The sequence below is a fragment of the Cetorhinus maximus genome, chromosome 8 (genome assembly GCF_964194155.1).
Source record: "Cetorhinus maximus chromosome 8, sCetMax3.hap1.1, whole genome shotgun sequence".
Lineage (NCBI taxonomy): Eukaryota > Metazoa > Chordata > Chondrichthyes > Lamniformes > Cetorhinidae > Cetorhinus > Cetorhinus maximus.
Window position 1 is genome coordinate 130,618,791 of NC_135886.1, and position 19,095 is coordinate 130,637,885.

Below are 19,095 nucleotides of genomic sequence, written 5' to 3' on the forward strand. Positions count from 1 at the left end.
AGTCAGTTCCAGTCACTGAGACAAATAGGAAGTATTCTAGTGCTAGAGGGTTAGTGCAGGGGAAAAGCCTGAATGACAGTGTCAAAAGGTCTCAATGATGAAGAATAACTGGAAAGAAACAAGCTTTTCATTCTTACAATATATGGCCAAATAACTATGACGGTCAATTTTTTATTCATGGGACGTGGGCATCGCTGGCTAGGCCAACATTTACTGCCCATCCCTAATTGCCATTGACAAGGTGGTGAACTGCCCTCTTGAACCTCTGCAGTCCATGTGCTGTAGGTATGCGCAGAGTGCTGTTAGGGAGGGAGTTTACGATTATGACCCAGCGATCGTGAAGGAACAGTGATATAGTTCCAAGTTAGGACGGTGTATGGCTTGGAGGGGAACTTCCAGGTGGTGGTATTCACATGCATCTGCTGCCCTTGTCCTTCTAGATGGTGACGATTTTGGGTTTGGAAGGTGCTGTCTGATTGCGTGAGTATGACTATATCTTGACTTGTCTGTGAGACAGCCCCAAGATGTTAGTAAGGAGGACTTTGCAGAGGGCAGTTAAGAGTCAACCACATTGCTGTGGGTCTGGACATAGGCCAGACTAGGCAAGGATGGCAGATTTCCTTCCCTGAAGGACATTAGTGAACCAGATGGGTTTTTACGACAATCAACAATGGTTTCATGGTCATCATTAGGCTTTTAATTCCATATTTTTATTGATCAAATTCAAATCCCACCCACCTGCCATGGTGGGTTTCGAACCCAGGTTCCCAGATTACTAGTCTGGATCACTGGCCTAGTGACATTACCACTACAAAAAACACTGATTGTAAGAGTGACAGTGATAAACACAAAGTCAGGGCTATTGATTTTCACTGTGCACAAATAAGAACTTCAGCTGCAGTTTCTTTTTTTCAAAATGAAACTCATTTCACTTGTTTGAACCGGTTCGGACCATAAACCAAAACAAACAGCCACATCGTTGGCACTTACCTCATCTTCCTCCATGAACAGAGATGTTAACAGTCCCCAGAACTCTCGAATCTGATCATTAGCTGAGAAGAAGTTAAGCGTTCTTTCATCATACAAAATAGACTCTTCGGACACCAGCTTCTGCAAGAGAAGATGCAATAGGTTTTAATTGTGTATTTTAAGTATTATTTTTACCTATAGGGGGGCTTCCTAAGATGGATCGCCTTCCATAATGTAGAGCTTAAGTGGCCATGTGGAAGCAGCTCACATCGTGATTCACTTGTTCCTACAGGGCAGCCTTCATGTGAAAGAGGAGGGAAAGAAAAGAGAAGTCCTGTTACTTGGCTGGCATAAGCCACTTGCCTATAGGTCTAAATGAATGGTTTTGCGTCTAAACAAACTGGCATCAAACTGCTCCGTGGGGTCTTTGCTACTCTGCACCCCAAGGCAGTCTGCCTTATTGTCCCTAACTCCATGAAAACTTGTTATTGGGCGTCTCCACCCTGACTTTGTTTAAAGTTGTTACTCTATTTAAGGAGGAGTGAACTCTTGCACCCTGTCATTATGCAATGGACATGAATTCTAATTATGACCAGATCAGGAATGAGTGTACCCAGCATCAGGAGGCCTGCTTATTCCTGGAACAACTTGCATTTAAAATAGCACCAGTAGTGTAGTAAAATGATTCAATGCAGGTGCACATGAGCAAAAACAGACAAACTTTGACACTGAGCTTCATAAGAGTGATATTAGGGCAGGTGATCAAGAGCTTGGTCAAATAAGGTAGTTTTAAGAAGCGTCAGGCAGAAGCTGGGACCAGCAAAAGAAAGCAAAGATCAACTTTTTCATAGGTCTATGATCCTGCCTTTGAGTAAAGGCATCTTGATTAGAAATGCAAGCTCTGGAGCTGGGCATGCAGATGTCATTTTCCATGATCAGAACTACAGAAATGTTAAATGTAAAAGCAATGTAAGCATTTAAAAAAAAAAATAATTGCCACTGTTGTAATTCAGATTTCGGGAGAGCAGCATACATTAGAAGCTCAGCATTCACACTGCTCAACCTGTTTCCCTTGTCCCCAGTTGTTGGAGGTCTATAGGCCTACCACCAGGATAAAAGAGTTGACTTAAAGGCATCAATCTCTCAGAAAACAAATTAAAATGGTGGCAATAAAAAAAAAACAGCTTTACCTTGCTAACTGAGGGCAAAAGATGGTGAGTGGCATCAGCTGGAGATTTAAAATGTGAAAAGCATCTCAACATTTGAGTCTGTTGCAATTCATTTATTTAACATTAATCATGCAATTATTTCAATACATCTTTACCACCTCAAGTAAGCTATTTATGATAGAGTTCAGCTTTTGGTAGTAATGTTAAAGATTCATAATTGTAGGCCTGGGGCCTGCAATTTAATTTTTGCAATTTTATATTTTTGCATTTTGCTTCTGCTTTGCTTTTGATTTTAAGAGAACCTATACTGAATTTTTAATTTGTAGACCATGATAAAAGTTAGTTTTGAGGTGTGATTTTGCTTTAAGTCAAATAATTAAATCAATAGTAATCAGTGCTGATTTTGTTAACTGTGGACTTGTTTTTTTGTCCAGGCTTTGTTTACTGGTCAGGCCATGTTCACAGCTGTTGTCTTGTCTAAACTACTGTTTTTCCTTTTCATGCCAGATTTGCTAAAATAAAAGTCGTTTTCTATTGTTTAACAGGAATCAATTCTTACTGCATTCGATAGCCCTTGATCTACAAGCCAAGACAATGGATAACCTTGCATATGGGGTGGTCATCTATGGTATAGAATCAGGAGATGGAGTTTGATTGATGGACAGCTTAACCTAATTGATGGAAGGTGGGAGGTGCCATCAAAGCGATGTGCAACTAGCCTGAGTACTGCTGAATCCTACGAAGTCTACAAGCCTTGCAGTACCTGTGAGAAGAATTGATATTTATAATATGTTTGATATTTATAATATATATAAATAAACATATATAAACACACATATGCAGTTTTTTTCTTCCTTTCTTTATAAAGAAGTTCTTTTTTTTAAATCACTAATTACTATTTAATAAAATGGTTGTTTTCACACATTTGGCATTGAAGCACTCATCCCTGTTCTCTCAGAGCATAAGTGAGACTCCGCAAGGGATTCTCACCCCTACAAACAGTCTAGAAAAAAAAAAGTCAAAAAAACATTTGTGCATCAGACAGGCTGTTCATACCCGATATTCATTTAAACAATCTGCATCATACACAGAATTACTGAATTATATTTGGTCCTTCTAACCTCTAAAAACTTATTCAGTTGACGTTTAAAGTCTTCCTTGAATTCATTGTTGATCTCATCAGGTGACATAGAATTGACTGATGGGAGCTTTGTTTCAACAAAAGAGCTGAATGTCTGAAAAATAAGAACAATAGATTTGGTGGGATAATGGATCAGAACATCATCTTTTTTTGATTCTGCAAACTGGGTTCAATTGCAGCCCAAACCTAAATGAAACTCTCTGACAATGCATACAGTACCCTCAGCTTTATTAATAGGGGAATAGAGAACAAGAGCAAGGAGGTTATGTTGAACTTGTATAAGTCACCAGTTTGGCCTCAGCTAGAATATTGCGTCCAGTTCTGGGCGCCAGACTTTAGAAAGCTTGTGAAGGCATTAGAGAGGGTGCAGAAAAGATTCACGAGAATGGTTCCAGGGGTAAGGAACTTCAATTTTGTAGATAGATTGGAGAAGTTAGGACTGTTTCCTTTGAGAAAAAGGTGGTTGAGAGAAGATTTGATAGAGGCATTCAAAATCATGAGGGGTGTGGACAAAGTAGATAGGGAGAAACTGTTCCCACTTGTGAAAGGATCAAGAACAAGAGGGCACAGATTTTATGTAAAAGAAGCAAAAAAAAAGATAGGAGAAACTTTTATTACACAGCAAGTGGTTAGGGTCTGGAATGCGCTGCCTGAGAATATGGTGGAGGCAGGTTCAACTGAAGCATTCAAAAGGAAATTAGACTAGTAACTGAAAAAGAAGAATGTGTGTGGTTATGGAGAGAAGGCAGGGAAATGGCACAAGGTGAGTTGCTCATTTGGAGAGCTGGTGAAGACACAATGGGCCAAATGGCCTCCTTCTGGGCCATAACCAATTGTTAAGAATAGAATCGAGTGAGCAATTGGTCCACAACAAAGGTTGGCGTGGGAATTAAATTCATAGTGGCACAACAGGGGAGCTCTTCTGAATCTTGACTCAAGCCACAATATTGGGGGATTAGGATTCCACACTCACTGCATGTTCTAAATTTTCACTGACACTAGAATAGGTGGTAATTTTGCTGCCCATTGTAGGGCTTGTCGATATTCCATTCCGTATGTGTGGAGTATCAGATCAATCAATTACCATATGCCAAAGAGAAATGCCTAGCTCCATGGAGTTTGTCAGTGTGAAGATGAAACCATGATGCTAGAGGACAATTTGAACCAAACTGACAGACAAGGCCACATGGGGTATCCCACTCTGCTGTTAGATCATTCACTGATTTCACTTTCAAACTGCAGTCACATTTTAGCTGGAGTACCACCAAAACCACTTGCAATTGTAATGTGAATGCACCTACCTATCTTCACCTGGACTATTATGTTCTCCTGGAGAGGCTTATAACAAGTTTCACTTTGGTGAGCACAAAAAGTATAATTATGGAGAAAGAGCACAACTTAGGGCAGAATGACTGAAAAATCCTGAACTACTTAAGCAGCTTTATTATTAATAAAAACTTTTTGCTTAACCATTCAAAGAACACATACTCTCTCCACAAATGCTGTCAGACCTGCAGAGCTTTTCTACCACTCTGTTTTTATTTCAGATCTCCAGCATCTGCAGTATTTTGCTTTTGATTGGTCTCCTGCTGTGCAATATCATACCATGATATTTTATAGCTAGTGGCTAGCATATTGGACAATGGTCTACATGGTTTTGGAAGCTAGCACTGTGGCTGTGTCAAGCCAGTCAAATGTAGACATTGACCTCTGCCCTCCATCCTTTGACCATGGCTCTTAAGACCATAATAATGTAGGAGCAGAAGTAGGCCATTCAGCCCATTGAGTCTGCTCCACCATTCAATGAGATCATGGCCGATCTGATAATCCTCAACTCCACTTTCCTGCCTTTTCCCCATAACCTTGATTTCCTTATTGATTAAAAATCTGTCTATCTCAACCTGGAATATACCTAATGACCCAGCCTCTACAGCCCTCTGCGATAAAGAATTCCACAGATTCACTACCCTCAGAAGAAGTTCCTCCTCATCTGTTTTAAATGGGTGCCCCCTTACTCTGAGGTTATGCCCTCTGGTCCTAGACTCTCCCACAAGGGGTAACAACCTCTCAGCATCTTCCCTGTCAAGCCCCCCTAAGAATCTTATATGTTTCAATAAGGTTGCCTCTCATTCTTCTAAACTCCAATGAGTACAGGCCCAACCGACTCAACCTCTCCTCATAAGAAAATCCCTCCATCCCCAGGATCAACCTAGTCAACCTTCTCTGGACAGCCTCCCATGCCAGTATATCTTTCCTTAGATAAGGGGACCAAAACTGTTCACAGTATTCTAGATGTGGTCTAACTAGTGCCTTGTATAGTTTTAACAAGACTTCCCTATTTTTATACTCCATTCCTTTTGAAATAAAAGGCCAACATTCCATTTGTTTTACCTATTACCTGCTGAACTTGTATGCTTGCTTTTTGGGATTCATGCAGGAGGACCCCCAAAATCCCTCTGCTTTCTTCAGTCTTTCGCCATTTAAATAATATTCAGCTCCTCTATTCTTCCTGCCAAAGTGCATAACTTCACACTTTCCCACATTATATTCCATCTGCCACTCACTTTTGCCCACTCACTTAACCTGCCTTTCTCCCCCTCCAGGCTCTTCCCTGTAATCTGCCAGCATTAACCATCTCTGCTCACGAGATTGGCTGGAGACGATGGCCAGAGGAAACGCTAGATGCGGCTACCAGTATTCATGGAATTGTAGCTCTGCACAAAGTTAGTGCCCTCAGGAGAAAATGGGGAGCAAAGATTGAATTTTTAAAAAGCAGAGCAATGATCAGAGGAAGATTAAACACATCGATACAGTGAAGCTTCGATTCTTCACTCCAAAACAGCAACTCATCCTACACCGGTTAAGTTGAAATTTCTAGACTGGCCAGGGTTGTGAAGCTTTATTTACCAATATTACAACACTTCCAAGTTTTAAGATGGTCTTCACTTAGAGCTCTCTTGACTTTTGTACTCAAGAAGCTGGTTACCTTACTAAGCTGTTTTTGAAGTTCCTCAAATTCATGGTATTTTCTACAAACAGACCAGCAGTCCTCTACAGCTTTATGGTTTTCTATGTCTATTACACAAGATGGATCATCTATTTCATCCCAAGATACCTGCAAAAGGTGCAAAATTATCGTCACAAACATTCCTTCACCCATTGCAAAAGAAATCAGCCAGGGCAGCAACTCTTCAATGGGAATTTCCCCCCCTTTATTCTTTCATGAGATGTGGGTGTCACTGGCAAGGCCAGTATTGGATGCTCATCCCTAATTGCCCTTAAACTGAGGGCAGTTAACAGTCAACCACATTACTGTGGGTCTGGATTTACATGTATGCCTGACCAGGTAAGGATAGCAGGTTTACAAGAATGTTGCCAGGGTTAGAAAAGTGTAGCTACGAGGAGAGATTGGATAGGTTGGGGTTATTTTCCTTAGAACAAAGAAGACTGAGAAGTGAATTGATTGAGGGGTACAAAATTATGAGGGGAATAGATAGACTGGACAGGATAAAATTGTTTCCCTTGATGGAGAATTCTAGAACCAGGGGACATAGATTCAAGATAAGTGACAGAAGGTGTAGGGGGCACATGAGGAAGAACATTTTTTTTACGCAGAGGGTAGTGGGTGTGGGGAATTCACTGCCCAAGCTGGTGGTAGAGGCAGAAACTTTAAACTCTTAAAAAGTACCTGGTTCTGCACCTAAAATGCTGTAAGCTGCAGGGCTATGGGCCAGGTGCAGGAAGGTGGGATTAGAAAGGGCACCCGGGTGTCCTCGGGCTGGCATGGACAAGATGGGCCGAATGGCCTCCTTCTGTGCTGTAACTTTTCTATGGTTCTATGGTTTCCTTCCCTAAAGAAAATGAGTGAGCCAGACGGGTCTTTAAGACAAATTGATAATAGTTTCATGATCATTATGGAGAATAGTTTCCTGATCATTATGGAGAATAGTTTCATGATTATTATGGAGACTAGTTTATATTTCAGATTTATTAATTGAATTGAAATTGAACCAGCTGTCCTGGTGGGACTTGAACCCCTGTCCCCAGAGCATCTGATTACTAATCCAATGACATAACCAATAGGGGAGATAGTGGCAGCGATAAAGGACAGGTTTGGCTCGGCTGTGATCTCTGCACAAATAACCTGCAGACACGCACTGTCTAGACCCATAGCGAAAATAGCCACTTAAATGAAGGGCAAAGTGCTGAGGCCAGCTGACTCTTTATATATTTCAGTCAGCACTTCTCTACAACTCTTTAAAAAGTATGGAGACATGCAGTGAAATTATACAGTACAATCAAGGCAGCTTTTCAATACAACAACTTACATTTATACAGCACCTTTAACATAGTAAAGCATCCTAAAGTACTTCACAGGAATTTGACACTAAGGCACACTGACATGCTAAGGCAGGTCATCAAATGCTTGGTCAAAAAGATAGGTCTAAAGGAGTGTCTTTAAGAAGTAAAGAGAGGTACAGATTTCGAGAGGCTTAGGGAGGGAAATCCAGAGCTTAGGCCCACAGCAGGTGAAGGCACGGCCGCCAATAGTGGAAATGATTAAAATTGGGGATGTACAAGAGGAAGGGCTCAGATATTTCAGAGGGTTGTGGCGCGAGAGGGCGCACTTTAACTGGGAGACAATGTTGGTTAGTGATACAGGGGTGATAGGGAACAAGATTTGGTGCAAGTTAGGGCACCGGCAGCGTAGTTTTGAATGACCTCAAGGTTATGGATGTGGGTTTCAGCAGCACATAAACGGAGGCAGGGGCAGCGTCAGAGTCAGGGTCAGGAAATGTTAGGGAGGTGAAAATAGGTGGTCTTAGCTATGGTAGGGATATGTGACCAGAAGCTCAATGTGGGGTCAGATATAACACCAAGGTTATATCTTGGTTGCAGCCAGTCTGGTTCTTCCTCAAACAGTTACCAGGGAGAAGGATGCAGTTAGTGGCAAGGAAACAGAGTTTGTAGTGAGGATTGAAGACGATAGCTTCAGTCTTCCCAATATTTAGTTTTTGCCCATCCAGTACTGCATATGTTGGACAAGCAGTCTGCCAACTTGGAGTCAGCGGAAGGGGCGGAGAGATGTGGCGGTGAGATAGAGCTGGTGTCATCATCATACATGTGTTTTGAATGATGTTGCCAAGGGGCAGTATGTAGATGAGAAATAGGGGCCAGAACCAAGGAAACTCCAGAGGCAATGATGTGGGAGTGGGAAGATAAGTCATTCTAGGTGATTTTATAGCTATCACAGGATAGATAAGAATGGAACTAGGTGAGAACAGATGGATATTGGAGGAGGATGATATGGTCAACAGTGTCAAAGGTTGCAGGCAGATCGAGAAGGATGAGGAGGGATACTTTACCATGGTCACACAGTCGCATAGGATCATGACGTTGAGGAGAGCCATTTCATTATTGTGGCAGGGAATAGGTTGCACAATAAGTTTCATTTCTTGGAAACTGTTTAAAGTTTCGTTTCTCTAGAAACTAACCAGTAGAATGGTTATTTTTAGGTGATGAGAGCTGTAGCTAACTCAAAAAGGGGCTCTCTAATCAACAAAGACCTCTGGAATAGTGGGAGAGCAACTGGGCAGATATGTAAAACAAATAACCATTCTCCAAAGCTCGGTTAGGCTTTTCATTTAACTGCAATCTGCTGGAATGTTAATTAGTGTATAAAAAGAGAAGCAACTTTAATGAATCACTCCATGGCTCAATAGTCTTAAGGAATTAGGACAAATTGACTGGCTGACTATTATAAACATTTTTGAGGGAGTTATAGAACTGACCTGTTGTGGTGTAGTGGTAGCATCCCTACTTCTAGGCTGAAATCCACTTCAGGACTTGATGGCTATGGAAGGCGAGTGACTAACATGGCCAAACAGGTTGACACCAGCCTGTAAATTCTTCCAATAAGCCTGATGGCATGTGGTAAAGAGGAGTGTTTCTTGGTCAACCATATTGCAGACGGCAATGGTAAACCACTGCTGTACTTGGCCAAGCATAATCATGGACCAATCCAATGGAAGGCTGTGGTTGCCAATGCCATCTTAGGGCATGGTAACCGAAGGAGGAGGATGGAACTGGCCACAGAGATAAGGTAAGGATGATGTAAACCTGATTGATCAAGGATAGAAGGCTCAAGAAGCTAGTGGCAGGTGAATGGCATTAAAGGTGGGTTTTCACGCTATCTTTTAAACAAAGAACTCAATATTTTACACGGTATTTCTAAGAAAGTACATCTTTATAGGGAGAAAATGGTTCATCAATAATCCATCCAGGTTCGTCCCTGAACACAAAAAAAAAACACGTATAAAGAAAAGACTGGAGTTCCTCACCGCAGAGGCCTCTAAAAGGGTAGATCTATGTTAACATTCTTTAGGTAGTTTGAGAAGTCATGAAGGCATGAAGCATTAGGAGGAGAAGAGGAAAAAGAAGAGAAAGCTGTTTGCGCATGCCAGTCACTCTGACCGATCTGGACTGGTGCTTACTGCTTGTCACGGTTATATGTTTTTGCGATATAACCGTATGCTATATTTCATTTCAAACTCTGATTCAACTCAACGTCCACCATATTGGTTGTACTTGATCCTGATTGAAAGATTATTGTAACAGGATTCAAACATGGAGTTCTACAAGGCTTTTATTTAACAGGTTATTCCTAAAAAGTGAATTTTGACAATCCTATCAACTTCTTAGTGGATATAACTTTGGGGATTTAAATAACACAAATTCACAATCTCTCTGAGATGTGCCTTAAAGATGGCAGAGGTGAGAAATATTAAAATTTACTCTGATGGACTAGGGGGCAAGTTGCTACACTGAGGTCAGGATTATCAAGACCAGAGCATGTGTATCAGGCTGTGCAATACTGTACCTCAAAGTAGGCGCCTAATGTAGGAGATTGCTCCTTTCAGTAGCACTGACACACCCTTTCTTTGAGTATTAAGAATTTTAGGAAATGAAGTGATTCGATAATATTACGATATAAAACAGGAACATTGAAGGCCGAGACTGCCAAACATCCACAGGCAAAGTCTTCATGAAGGATACGGTGTTTCAAGAAACCAATTAATAACATACCTTTGAAATAGTTATCTTACAATTTCTTAATGATGATTTTTCATTTTCAGTGGAAATGAGAATATGTTGTTTCATCTGTTCAGGCATCTAAAATGAAAATATAAAGCAACATAAAACATTCAAGTTAAGATACCATCATCATAAGCAGTACTTGCCTTTTGAATTTATTGATGGCAGATTCTTTGGTTTGGGTGAGACAAATAAAAAATACTATTTTATTAACGGGAAGGAAAACTCCCAGTCGCTAAAATAGATCTAATTGTGGCAACATGGGTCTGGGTGGCCTAGGGTCATGCCCAGTGATGTGCCAACATACTGAGCACATCACCACCAACAGTGAGTGGCATGAGCTACATCATCCTGAGGACTGAACAGAGATCACACACCCAGCCACGGGAAGTGGTGAGCACATAACTGGAGCCAAGTTTTCCTGGGTTACTTTGTCTCTTAAATACTCTTAGCCAGTGAATTAAAAAAGGTCAGAACAACAAAGGCCATCCTCTCAGCCAAAGTCGGTTAGCTGGTGGTAGACCAAGGAAGGTAAACCATCTTAATTAAGAACCAGGGTTGGGTGGTTGGCGCAGGGAAGAGGGAGTATGCTAAAATCAGGAATAGGATTACCTTCTTATCTCCCAATAAACTGATTGGGATTTACCATTATAATGAATCCAAATCACTATTGCTCATCAGTAAACTTTCATCCAGCAACCAAATGGAATTGGTTTTGGATAAGGTGTGATGGTGTGTTGGAGTCTAATTTGCAATGGCAACATGCAATTTTTATATGCATGTTGTAGTCAAGAAATCACTATTCATAGCTCCACATTCTTTCCATCACATAGCTGACCAGGAATCTCTCCCACTCTTATTGGAACGTGTTAAAGGGATTTGCAGGTTGATACTCAACCTGCTCAGCCGCATTATGAATGTGTCTTCCTTAGCTATCAAGTCCTGGGGTGGGACTTGAACCCAGAGGTTCTGGCTCAGTGGCAGGGATGCTACCCACTGTGCCATAACAACTCCCATAACAAAATATGACCAAATATATGCAACTATATCTTACCTATATCAAGGTCAAATGCTTCATGAATCACACCCTCGCAGTTGCTTGGGAACACAATGATTTAAAATTCTCTTGGAGTATCAAGGGCTAAAATCAGATTACCCATAAGTGAATTCACATTTCTATAACCTTGAAGCTGGTGATTAACTCTGCATTTAAACTTTGTGCTCGCAACACTCTCTGGAAAAGTATGGAGATATGGCCTGAAGCTGATATTTCATAGCCACGTCTTTCTAGTATAGATCTAGGATTTCTGGTTTAGGCAGCAGCAAACACTCTTATGGTGTAGGTTGTTGCATCTTTTATTGGGATGACAGTGCCGATAAAGCCATTCTCTTGATGTTTACTGTTGGGTATTATTTTAGGACCATAACGAGTCCAATTGATAGGTTTTCTGCAATTTGGGTGCAACTTGGGCTAGAATATTACATAACTGGTCATTTTAAAGCTTTGTAGAACAAAGTTGTTGGTGGTACCAAATAGTCCCAGGATTTCTTAAACGGCTCCCAGAACTAGTCCACAATTGTTCTGCAATGTGAAAATGGTCACTTATAATAAACCCGACTATAAAATGGGGTCAAGAAGCCTTTCTTTCCAAAGGAACACAGGCTACAGTTGGGGCCCTTCTAATGTATGTGTGTCAAAATCGAAATACATCTCTTTTCTAACACGCGGCTGCATCAAGCTGTGCGTAGACCCTCGGTACGCAAACCCCTAGTGTCACTACGTGCTGAGGTTCTACCTGTCCCCGGTGTTGCGAAGGATGGGTCTGGCCACGCTGCCGCGGAACTCTCCAAGTAGTTGGACCGTGCCGTACCACCTGTCCCTGGTGGAAAAATTTATGTAGAGAAACACCTTTGACCACAAGTCCATCAGGCAGTGGTCCGCACGTAATGTCTTAGAGGCCCTGCGGGAAAAGGAGAGGGTGGATCCTGTGGGATGGTTCCCCGAGCAGACTGTCAAGGTCATTTGGCAGAATGCCCCATCACCAGAATTTTCCAACAAGCACCAAGACGTAGCTTGGCTGGTGGTGAAAAAGGCTCTCCCTGTCAGATCCTTCCTACACGCCAGGAATCTCGCCCCATCTGCACATTACCCTCGAGGTGGCTGTGGTGGGGACGAGACCGTTGTTCACCTCCTTGTGGATTGTGCCTTTGCAAAGAAGGTCTGGAGAGAGATGCAGTGGTTTCTATCCCGAGCAGTTCTGTGACACAGGACTCTGTGCTCTACGGGCTGTTCCCAGGGACACACACCGAGACAAACATCAACTGCAGCTGGAGGATCACCAACTCGGTGAAAGACGCTCTTTGGTCTGCCCGAAACTTGTTTGTCTTCCAGCGCAAAGAGTTGTCCCCGACCGAGTGTTGCAGACTGGCACATTCCAAAGTCCAGGACTACGTGCTGAGGGACGCACTAAAGCTTGGGGCAGCCGCCGCAAAGGCGCAATGGGGAAAGGTCGCTGTCTAAGACCTTTCTGCCACAGTGCACCGAGGGGCTGGGAACTGTTGGGAGCCCCTCGGGCTGTACAGCTCAAAATAAATGTCTACATTGAATGCTAATTGTATTATAATTGTATTGAAGCACCTCAGAGTGCAACATGATGTATGTTGATAACTCCAATACCATTGTCTGCATTGACCATATTGAAATGATTGTAACATTCATTGATTGCATTGATGCACCTTGTGATCCATGTGTAAAAGTTGAAATTGATTGTACTTTTGTGATGGTGATTTTGAAATGGTTTGGAATGTTCTTCCAGATATTTTATGAATAAAGTATATTTTTCAAAAAAAAAATCTTTTCTAACACCCGCCCCCCAACTACCTCCACCCCAAACAGGATAATCTTGCAGGACAAAGAATTTAAATTTAATTTAAAATATTTTAAAAATCTAGTCAAACAAAAAAAAGGTATTCATGTTGCTCGTTACTGCATATGGCCAATGTTATCATAAATGTTGGCTCTAAAATTGCCAGTTATTTTTCAAAACTAATTCCAACAGACCTCATTGGAGGAATTGAAATCCTCTTCAGCAGAATCTTCAGCTCTATCGCTCGAGTTGCACTCATCGGGAGAAAGTGATCTAAAGCCCTGGCCGACACCTCGAAATTCAGGACCAAACTGTCCGTCACCTTCATCTGAGATGCATAATGTTGACTTGGCTTCAGGGTCTTTCTTCTTTTTCTTTCTCTTGAGCTTTTTAAAAAGGTTTACAAATCCTCCAATCAAAGTGAAAAAAAACCCAATAAAACTACTGAACAATTCCGTATTATAACAAGAACATCAGCATCTTCATCTGAAAAGAACTGTACAGTGCAACTGGAGTCAAATTGACTTCTGAGACATGCACAAAGAAACTGTGTTGCAACAAACAAGATTTCTATTGTCCCATGGAAATGATGAAGATGCAGTAAGGGAAGTGAGTTCGTGTGCATGGAGAGCATAAAATATGAAGGAAGTTGGTGAATGTGCAACAGAATCATTAGCAAGAGTTTTTAAGGTTAAAAAGGGACAGAGAAGGTTTTTGATATAGAGGGGAGTGAGGCAGAACAGAGACCAGGAAAATTCCTGAATTAAAGGCAAAGTTAGAGCATTAATACACTCCAGCATACATCAGGAAATGGAGTGTATCTAGATAACCATTAACAGAGCTTTTGGGTAAGATCATGCAATGGTTAATTGTATATATGTTCATGATGCCAGAACGCAACGATGTGGAGAGACCCAAAGTGATGACAAATGTATCACTGAGCCGTTTCACAATTAACTACGTTACACACTGGGGGAGGTTGAGCACCAGTGAAACGACCCCAGCAAAAACCGAAACAGGTGAATGTGAATTATCGAAGCTTTTCTTAGTTTGCTCTGAGCATGTGGCAGGGTCACATTTACTGCTCATTCCTGGATGCCCTGTAAAATGGTAATGGCCTTTCTCCTTGAGCTAATACAGTCATTGTGATAGCGCTGCTGCTTCCACAGTGGTGTTAGGTAGGAAACTCCAGGAAACTTGGAGGCAAAGTTACTCTCAACTTTAGGCGGAGTCGTCCCAGATTTACACTAAGTGTGGTAGCGGGCATGAAAAAAGACATTTTTTCCGCCAGCTACAATGACAGGTTTTCGCACCACATCATCCCCCTCATTAATAATGCATTCACAGGAAACACGCCAGATCGCTGGCAGCAGGCTTGGATTTGCCTGCCACCTCATGACCTCAATGCTTCTTCGCTCCGGGTGCCATATTTAAAAGCGCACCAGAGCGCAGCCTACTTAATGTCTACAGACCAGGACTGCGCCAGGCAACAAATAGCCCCAAGCACCAGGAAGATGGTAGCACCCAAATTTAGCGACGCCTCCCTGGGGTGCCTGCTGGATGGAGTGGTAGGCCACCGATGTTCGTTAGAAGATTTAAAGTTTAAAAAAAAAACCTAGTGACAATGAGAATTTGCATTCAAAGAGGGAAATATGTATAAAGGAAGAGAAAGCGGTTGGTAAAAAGGAGGGATTCTAAGATCTAAAGCCTCAAGTCTGTCTACAAGGATCCAGAGCTGAAAGAAACTCATTTTGAATGAGACTGTGCAGGGTGTGCTTTGCCAGGGGTCTGTTTAAATCTGTGCATTTTACTGTTGCCTTAGCGGGAGTTTAACTGAGATTCAGATTAATATGGGGATTTTTTCTTATTTATAGTAATTTTGTAGATATATGCATGTGCTTATAACCTTTGTATTAATAAATGTTCAATTTAGTTTTATAGGTGAGAATCTTCGGCCGCTCGCTGAGGCATAAAATGACGTGGGGTGATGTCGGGCGTGTGTCCCGAGGTCACTGCGTGTCATTTAGATTTTCAGTTTGGCAGGCGCACAGCCAATTCGAGTTGGCTGCGCATCCGAACTGTCAAAGGCCTATTAAGGCCATTTAACTAACCATTAAAATAATTAACGGAGCTGCCCATCCAACCTTAAGGTTGGCGGGCAGATGAAGAGCCCAGGCACCCTTCACGGGATGAGGTTTCATGAACAATTTTTAATTTTCTCAAATTTTTATTGAAATTAATGCACATGTCCTAGCTCACGTGGACAGTTTCACATGAGGGGACATGTCATAAAAATTTTTTCAACACTTTATTGAACTGTTAAAACTTAAACTAATCTCCCTGAGGCACTTCTGCGCTTCGGAGATTTCTGTGTTCTTTCGCGCGCATGCGTGAAAGAGTGCACTCCCGACTCAGGGAACACCCCCCCACCCCCGCACGGGGAGTGTATAGTGCTTCCGGGTGCGCATCATGCTGGGTGGGCCTTAATTGGCCTGCCCACGTAAAATGGCGGCGTGGATCCGATCGGGTCTGCACCCAACCCTGCACAACCCTCCCCGACAGTGGGGGGAGGGGGGGGGGGGACACAACATTCTACCCAACCAAGACTCGGTGGTCTTATTACTACTGAATTCAAAGCCTGCATCTCATAACATACAAGTTGCAAAAATGGGTTATGATGGTTGTTTCAAGTTACTCTGGGATTTCAGCAACTCAGCCTTTACCAGCGGCTGTGTCGTAATAGAAGGGTATCCTCAATGTGAAGGCGGGACTCAGTCTCCACGACGATTGTGCAGTGGTAACCCCTATAGAGACTGTCATGGACAGATGCACCTGCGGCAGGCAGGCAGGTGGGTGAGAGTGAGGGTGAGGTCAAGTATATTTAGCCCTCGTTGGTTCCCTCACCACCTGCCGCAGACCCAGTCTAGCAGCTATACCCTTTGGGACTCGGCCAGTAGTGGTGCTACCGAGCCACTTTTGGTGATGGACATTGAAGTCCCCCACCCAGAGTACATTCTGCACCCTTGCCACCCTCAGCACTTCCTCCATCATCAGCTGAGGGAGGGTGGTAGGTGGTAACCAGCAGCAGGTTTATTTGTCTCATGGCATCAGGTCAAACATGAGCTTCATGGGGTCCAGATCGACGTTGAGGATTCCCAGGTCAACTCCCTCCCGACTGTACACGGCTGCCGCCAACTCTGCTGGGTCTGTCCTGCCGGTGGGACAGGACATACCCAGGGATGGTGATGGTGGTGTCCAGGACATCATCTGTAAGATGTGATTCTGTGAGGATGACGATGTCAGGCTAGCCTGTGAGACAGCTCTCCTAATTTTGGCGCTAGCCCCCACGTTAGTAAGGACTTTACAGGGCTGATTGGGCAGAGTTTGCCATTGTCGTTTCTGGTGCCTAGTTCAGGTTTCATTCCTTTGAGACTTTGTAGGGGTTTGATACAACTGAGCGGCTTGCTAGACAAAAGGACATTTAAAAGTCAACCACATTGCTGTGCTCACATGTAGGCCACACCAGGTAAGGATGGCAAATTTCCATCCCTAAAGGACGTTAGTGAACTAGACGATTGTTTTTTTTTTAAAAAACCGACAATGGTTTCATGGTCATCATTAGACGTAATTCCAGATTTTCACTGAATTTCTATCGAATTCAAATTCCACCATTCAAACCCAGGTTCCCAGATCATTCCCCTGGCTCTCTGGATTACTAGCCCAGCGGCAATATCACTACGGTATCACCTCCCTTTGATGAATGCTCTCATCTATTTTGCCAACCACCTCATCACTCAACTCACACACTCACTAACCCATCACGCATCCACAGGGATTTCACACCTCAAGGGAGAACGCCACAAACTATCACACTAACCTTCACACCTCCAGACTCATATCCTCTGGAGCTCACATCCTCATCCTGTCCATGGCTCCGCTTACTACACAAACATGCCACGCAGTGCCATGTATCCTGTTCACACTCTCTCTCTCCTACCCTCATCTCTTTTCATACAGGACATGCTGGCGCAACAGCAGGGTGAGGTCCCAGACCAGGGGGCTGGAGTGGCGCACACTAGGTCTCACACTCAGAAGAAGCGTGCCATTGCACTGACTGATAAGGATGTGGACCATGCCAGAGGCAATGGTGAGGTTGGTGGGGAACACCCTCATGAGGATCTTGCACCACATCATTCCTCTCTCAACACAGCTGAGAGTGCTCTCTCTCCTGCTTTTGACTCTGCTGCCATGCACTAATTGTCTCTACTTTGGTTCACAGGGAGCTCTGCCAAGCGACCGACACCCTCAGCCAGCCAGCCAGTCCCTCAGCTCCATCCAGGTCCTCACCTCCAGCCAAGAGGGCAGCTCCTCCATTGAAGAGCTGGAAATAAGCAGCCTGGAAGACCCATCACAGTGCTTACCCACACCCTGCACCAGCACAGAGACACACCTTGGTGGGACCTAGATCTAGAGCAGGCTCTGGTTCACAACCAGGTGGTCACTGCCTGGACACATGTCCACAACAGGAGGGGGCAGGTTCAGCTGAGGTCCCTGACACGCGGAAGACTGCTGGGGAAGAGGAATCTGTGAGGTCAGAGTCAGAGGAGTCAGCAGAAGGCGAGGGAGCATCCTGCACAGCTGTTGGAAGCCCTCAACAGAGTGGCACATGAGTCAGAGGAGTGCACCCACCTGCTCTCTGATGATGTGGTGCCCACATGTGTGTATGAAAGTCTCCATGGGAAGCATGGCAGACACCATGGAAACCCTGGTCTAGCAGAATGCAGAGATGCGCACGGATCTGCACTCCATCGTGGGAGCCATGGGCAAGTTCCTGCAGTGGCGTTGCGAGGGGGGAAAACAGGACACCTCGATGTCCCTCCAGGTGCTCCTTCCACTCAAGGAGCCAGGCCAGGGCTCTAGGGCACACAAACGGAGCAGCAGCAGGACACCCATGGTTCATCCACTCAGGAATCTCAGAGGCTGTCTGCTCCCTCTGAGTCTCCTTTGCCTGTGACCCCCTCAACCTCTCCCTCTGTCACCACAGAGGGAGCAGCTGGCCCACAGGAGGACAGCCAAAGCAAGGCCTCAAGGCCTCGGCTCTCCTGAGAATGCATGCCAAGGTCAGAGGCAACAGGGCCAACCATTGCACAGGCTGTCTCCACCAGTGCTGCGGATGCCAAGGCAGCACTAGGAGTGGTGGCCTAGAAAAGTCAAGAAATCTTGATCACAAGCGGTTGCCGAGTGAACACATTTTGTCACTTTATAATCTGAAAATATATTACTTTCACTGAATGTGTAACATTATCTTTCAACTTCATTCACAGGCTTCGTGAGTCCTCCCCCTACATCCTGACTAGCAATTCAGCTGCACACAGCCGGACTGAGTGACTCTGGATGAAGAAGTGTGCACGCGGCAGGGCCTTTTGGAGCCTCGTACAAGCATTCTCCCAGCAAGCAGAGCTTTCATCCATCACACTCCTCTCACAATCCCGAGCATTTCCAATGCTGCCTGCTGGTTCTCTTTCAGTTGTCCATCTGAGCTGACCTGCATCTCCACCCACCCACTGATCACACTCCCTACAGCACCTGTGCCCACCCAACATGATGCTCCGCTCACTTTCAATTTGACAAACATGGTCGTCGAAAAGTTTCTGATCAGCTCCCCCATCCTTTCCCCTCCCCCAATCACCCATGTCCTTTCCCCCAATCACTATGGCACCCCCCACCCCCCTCCCCACCCCCCCGACATCATGTTCCACCTCCCCACCGTAACCTACCAACCTGAACCCCTTGGCATTCCAGGATGTCCAGGTGAACATGCACATTCCCCCCGGAGAACCCCACCCCCGTCCAC

At 43.9% G+C, this 19,095-nt stretch overlaps 1 protein-coding gene across 3 annotated transcripts in view; it reads right to left on the reverse strand.

The window, feature by feature from the left end:
• LOC144683972 (uncharacterized) overlaps nucleotides 1-19,095 on the reverse strand; it is a 65,901-nt gene that overhangs the window by 20,503 nt on the left and 26,303 nt on the right. The window contains exons 7-11 of one of the 3 annotated variants that reach the window (XM_078547613.1): nucleotides 13,436-13,569; nucleotides 10,366-10,452; nucleotides 6,266-6,394; nucleotides 3,260-3,373; nucleotides 991-1,110 (exon numbers count right to left, since the gene is read on the reverse strand). In XM_078547613.1, the coding sequence (XP_078403739.1) occupies nucleotides 991-1,110; nucleotides 3,260-3,373; nucleotides 6,266-6,394; nucleotides 10,366-10,452; nucleotides 13,436-13,569 (584 nt within the window). Of the gene's footprint in view, nucleotides 1-990; nucleotides 1,111-3,259; nucleotides 3,374-6,241; nucleotides 6,395-10,365; nucleotides 10,453-13,435; nucleotides 13,651-19,095 lie in introns of all 3 variants that reach the window. The other 2 variants (XM_078547611.1, XM_078547612.1) reach the window with 2 other exon arrangements.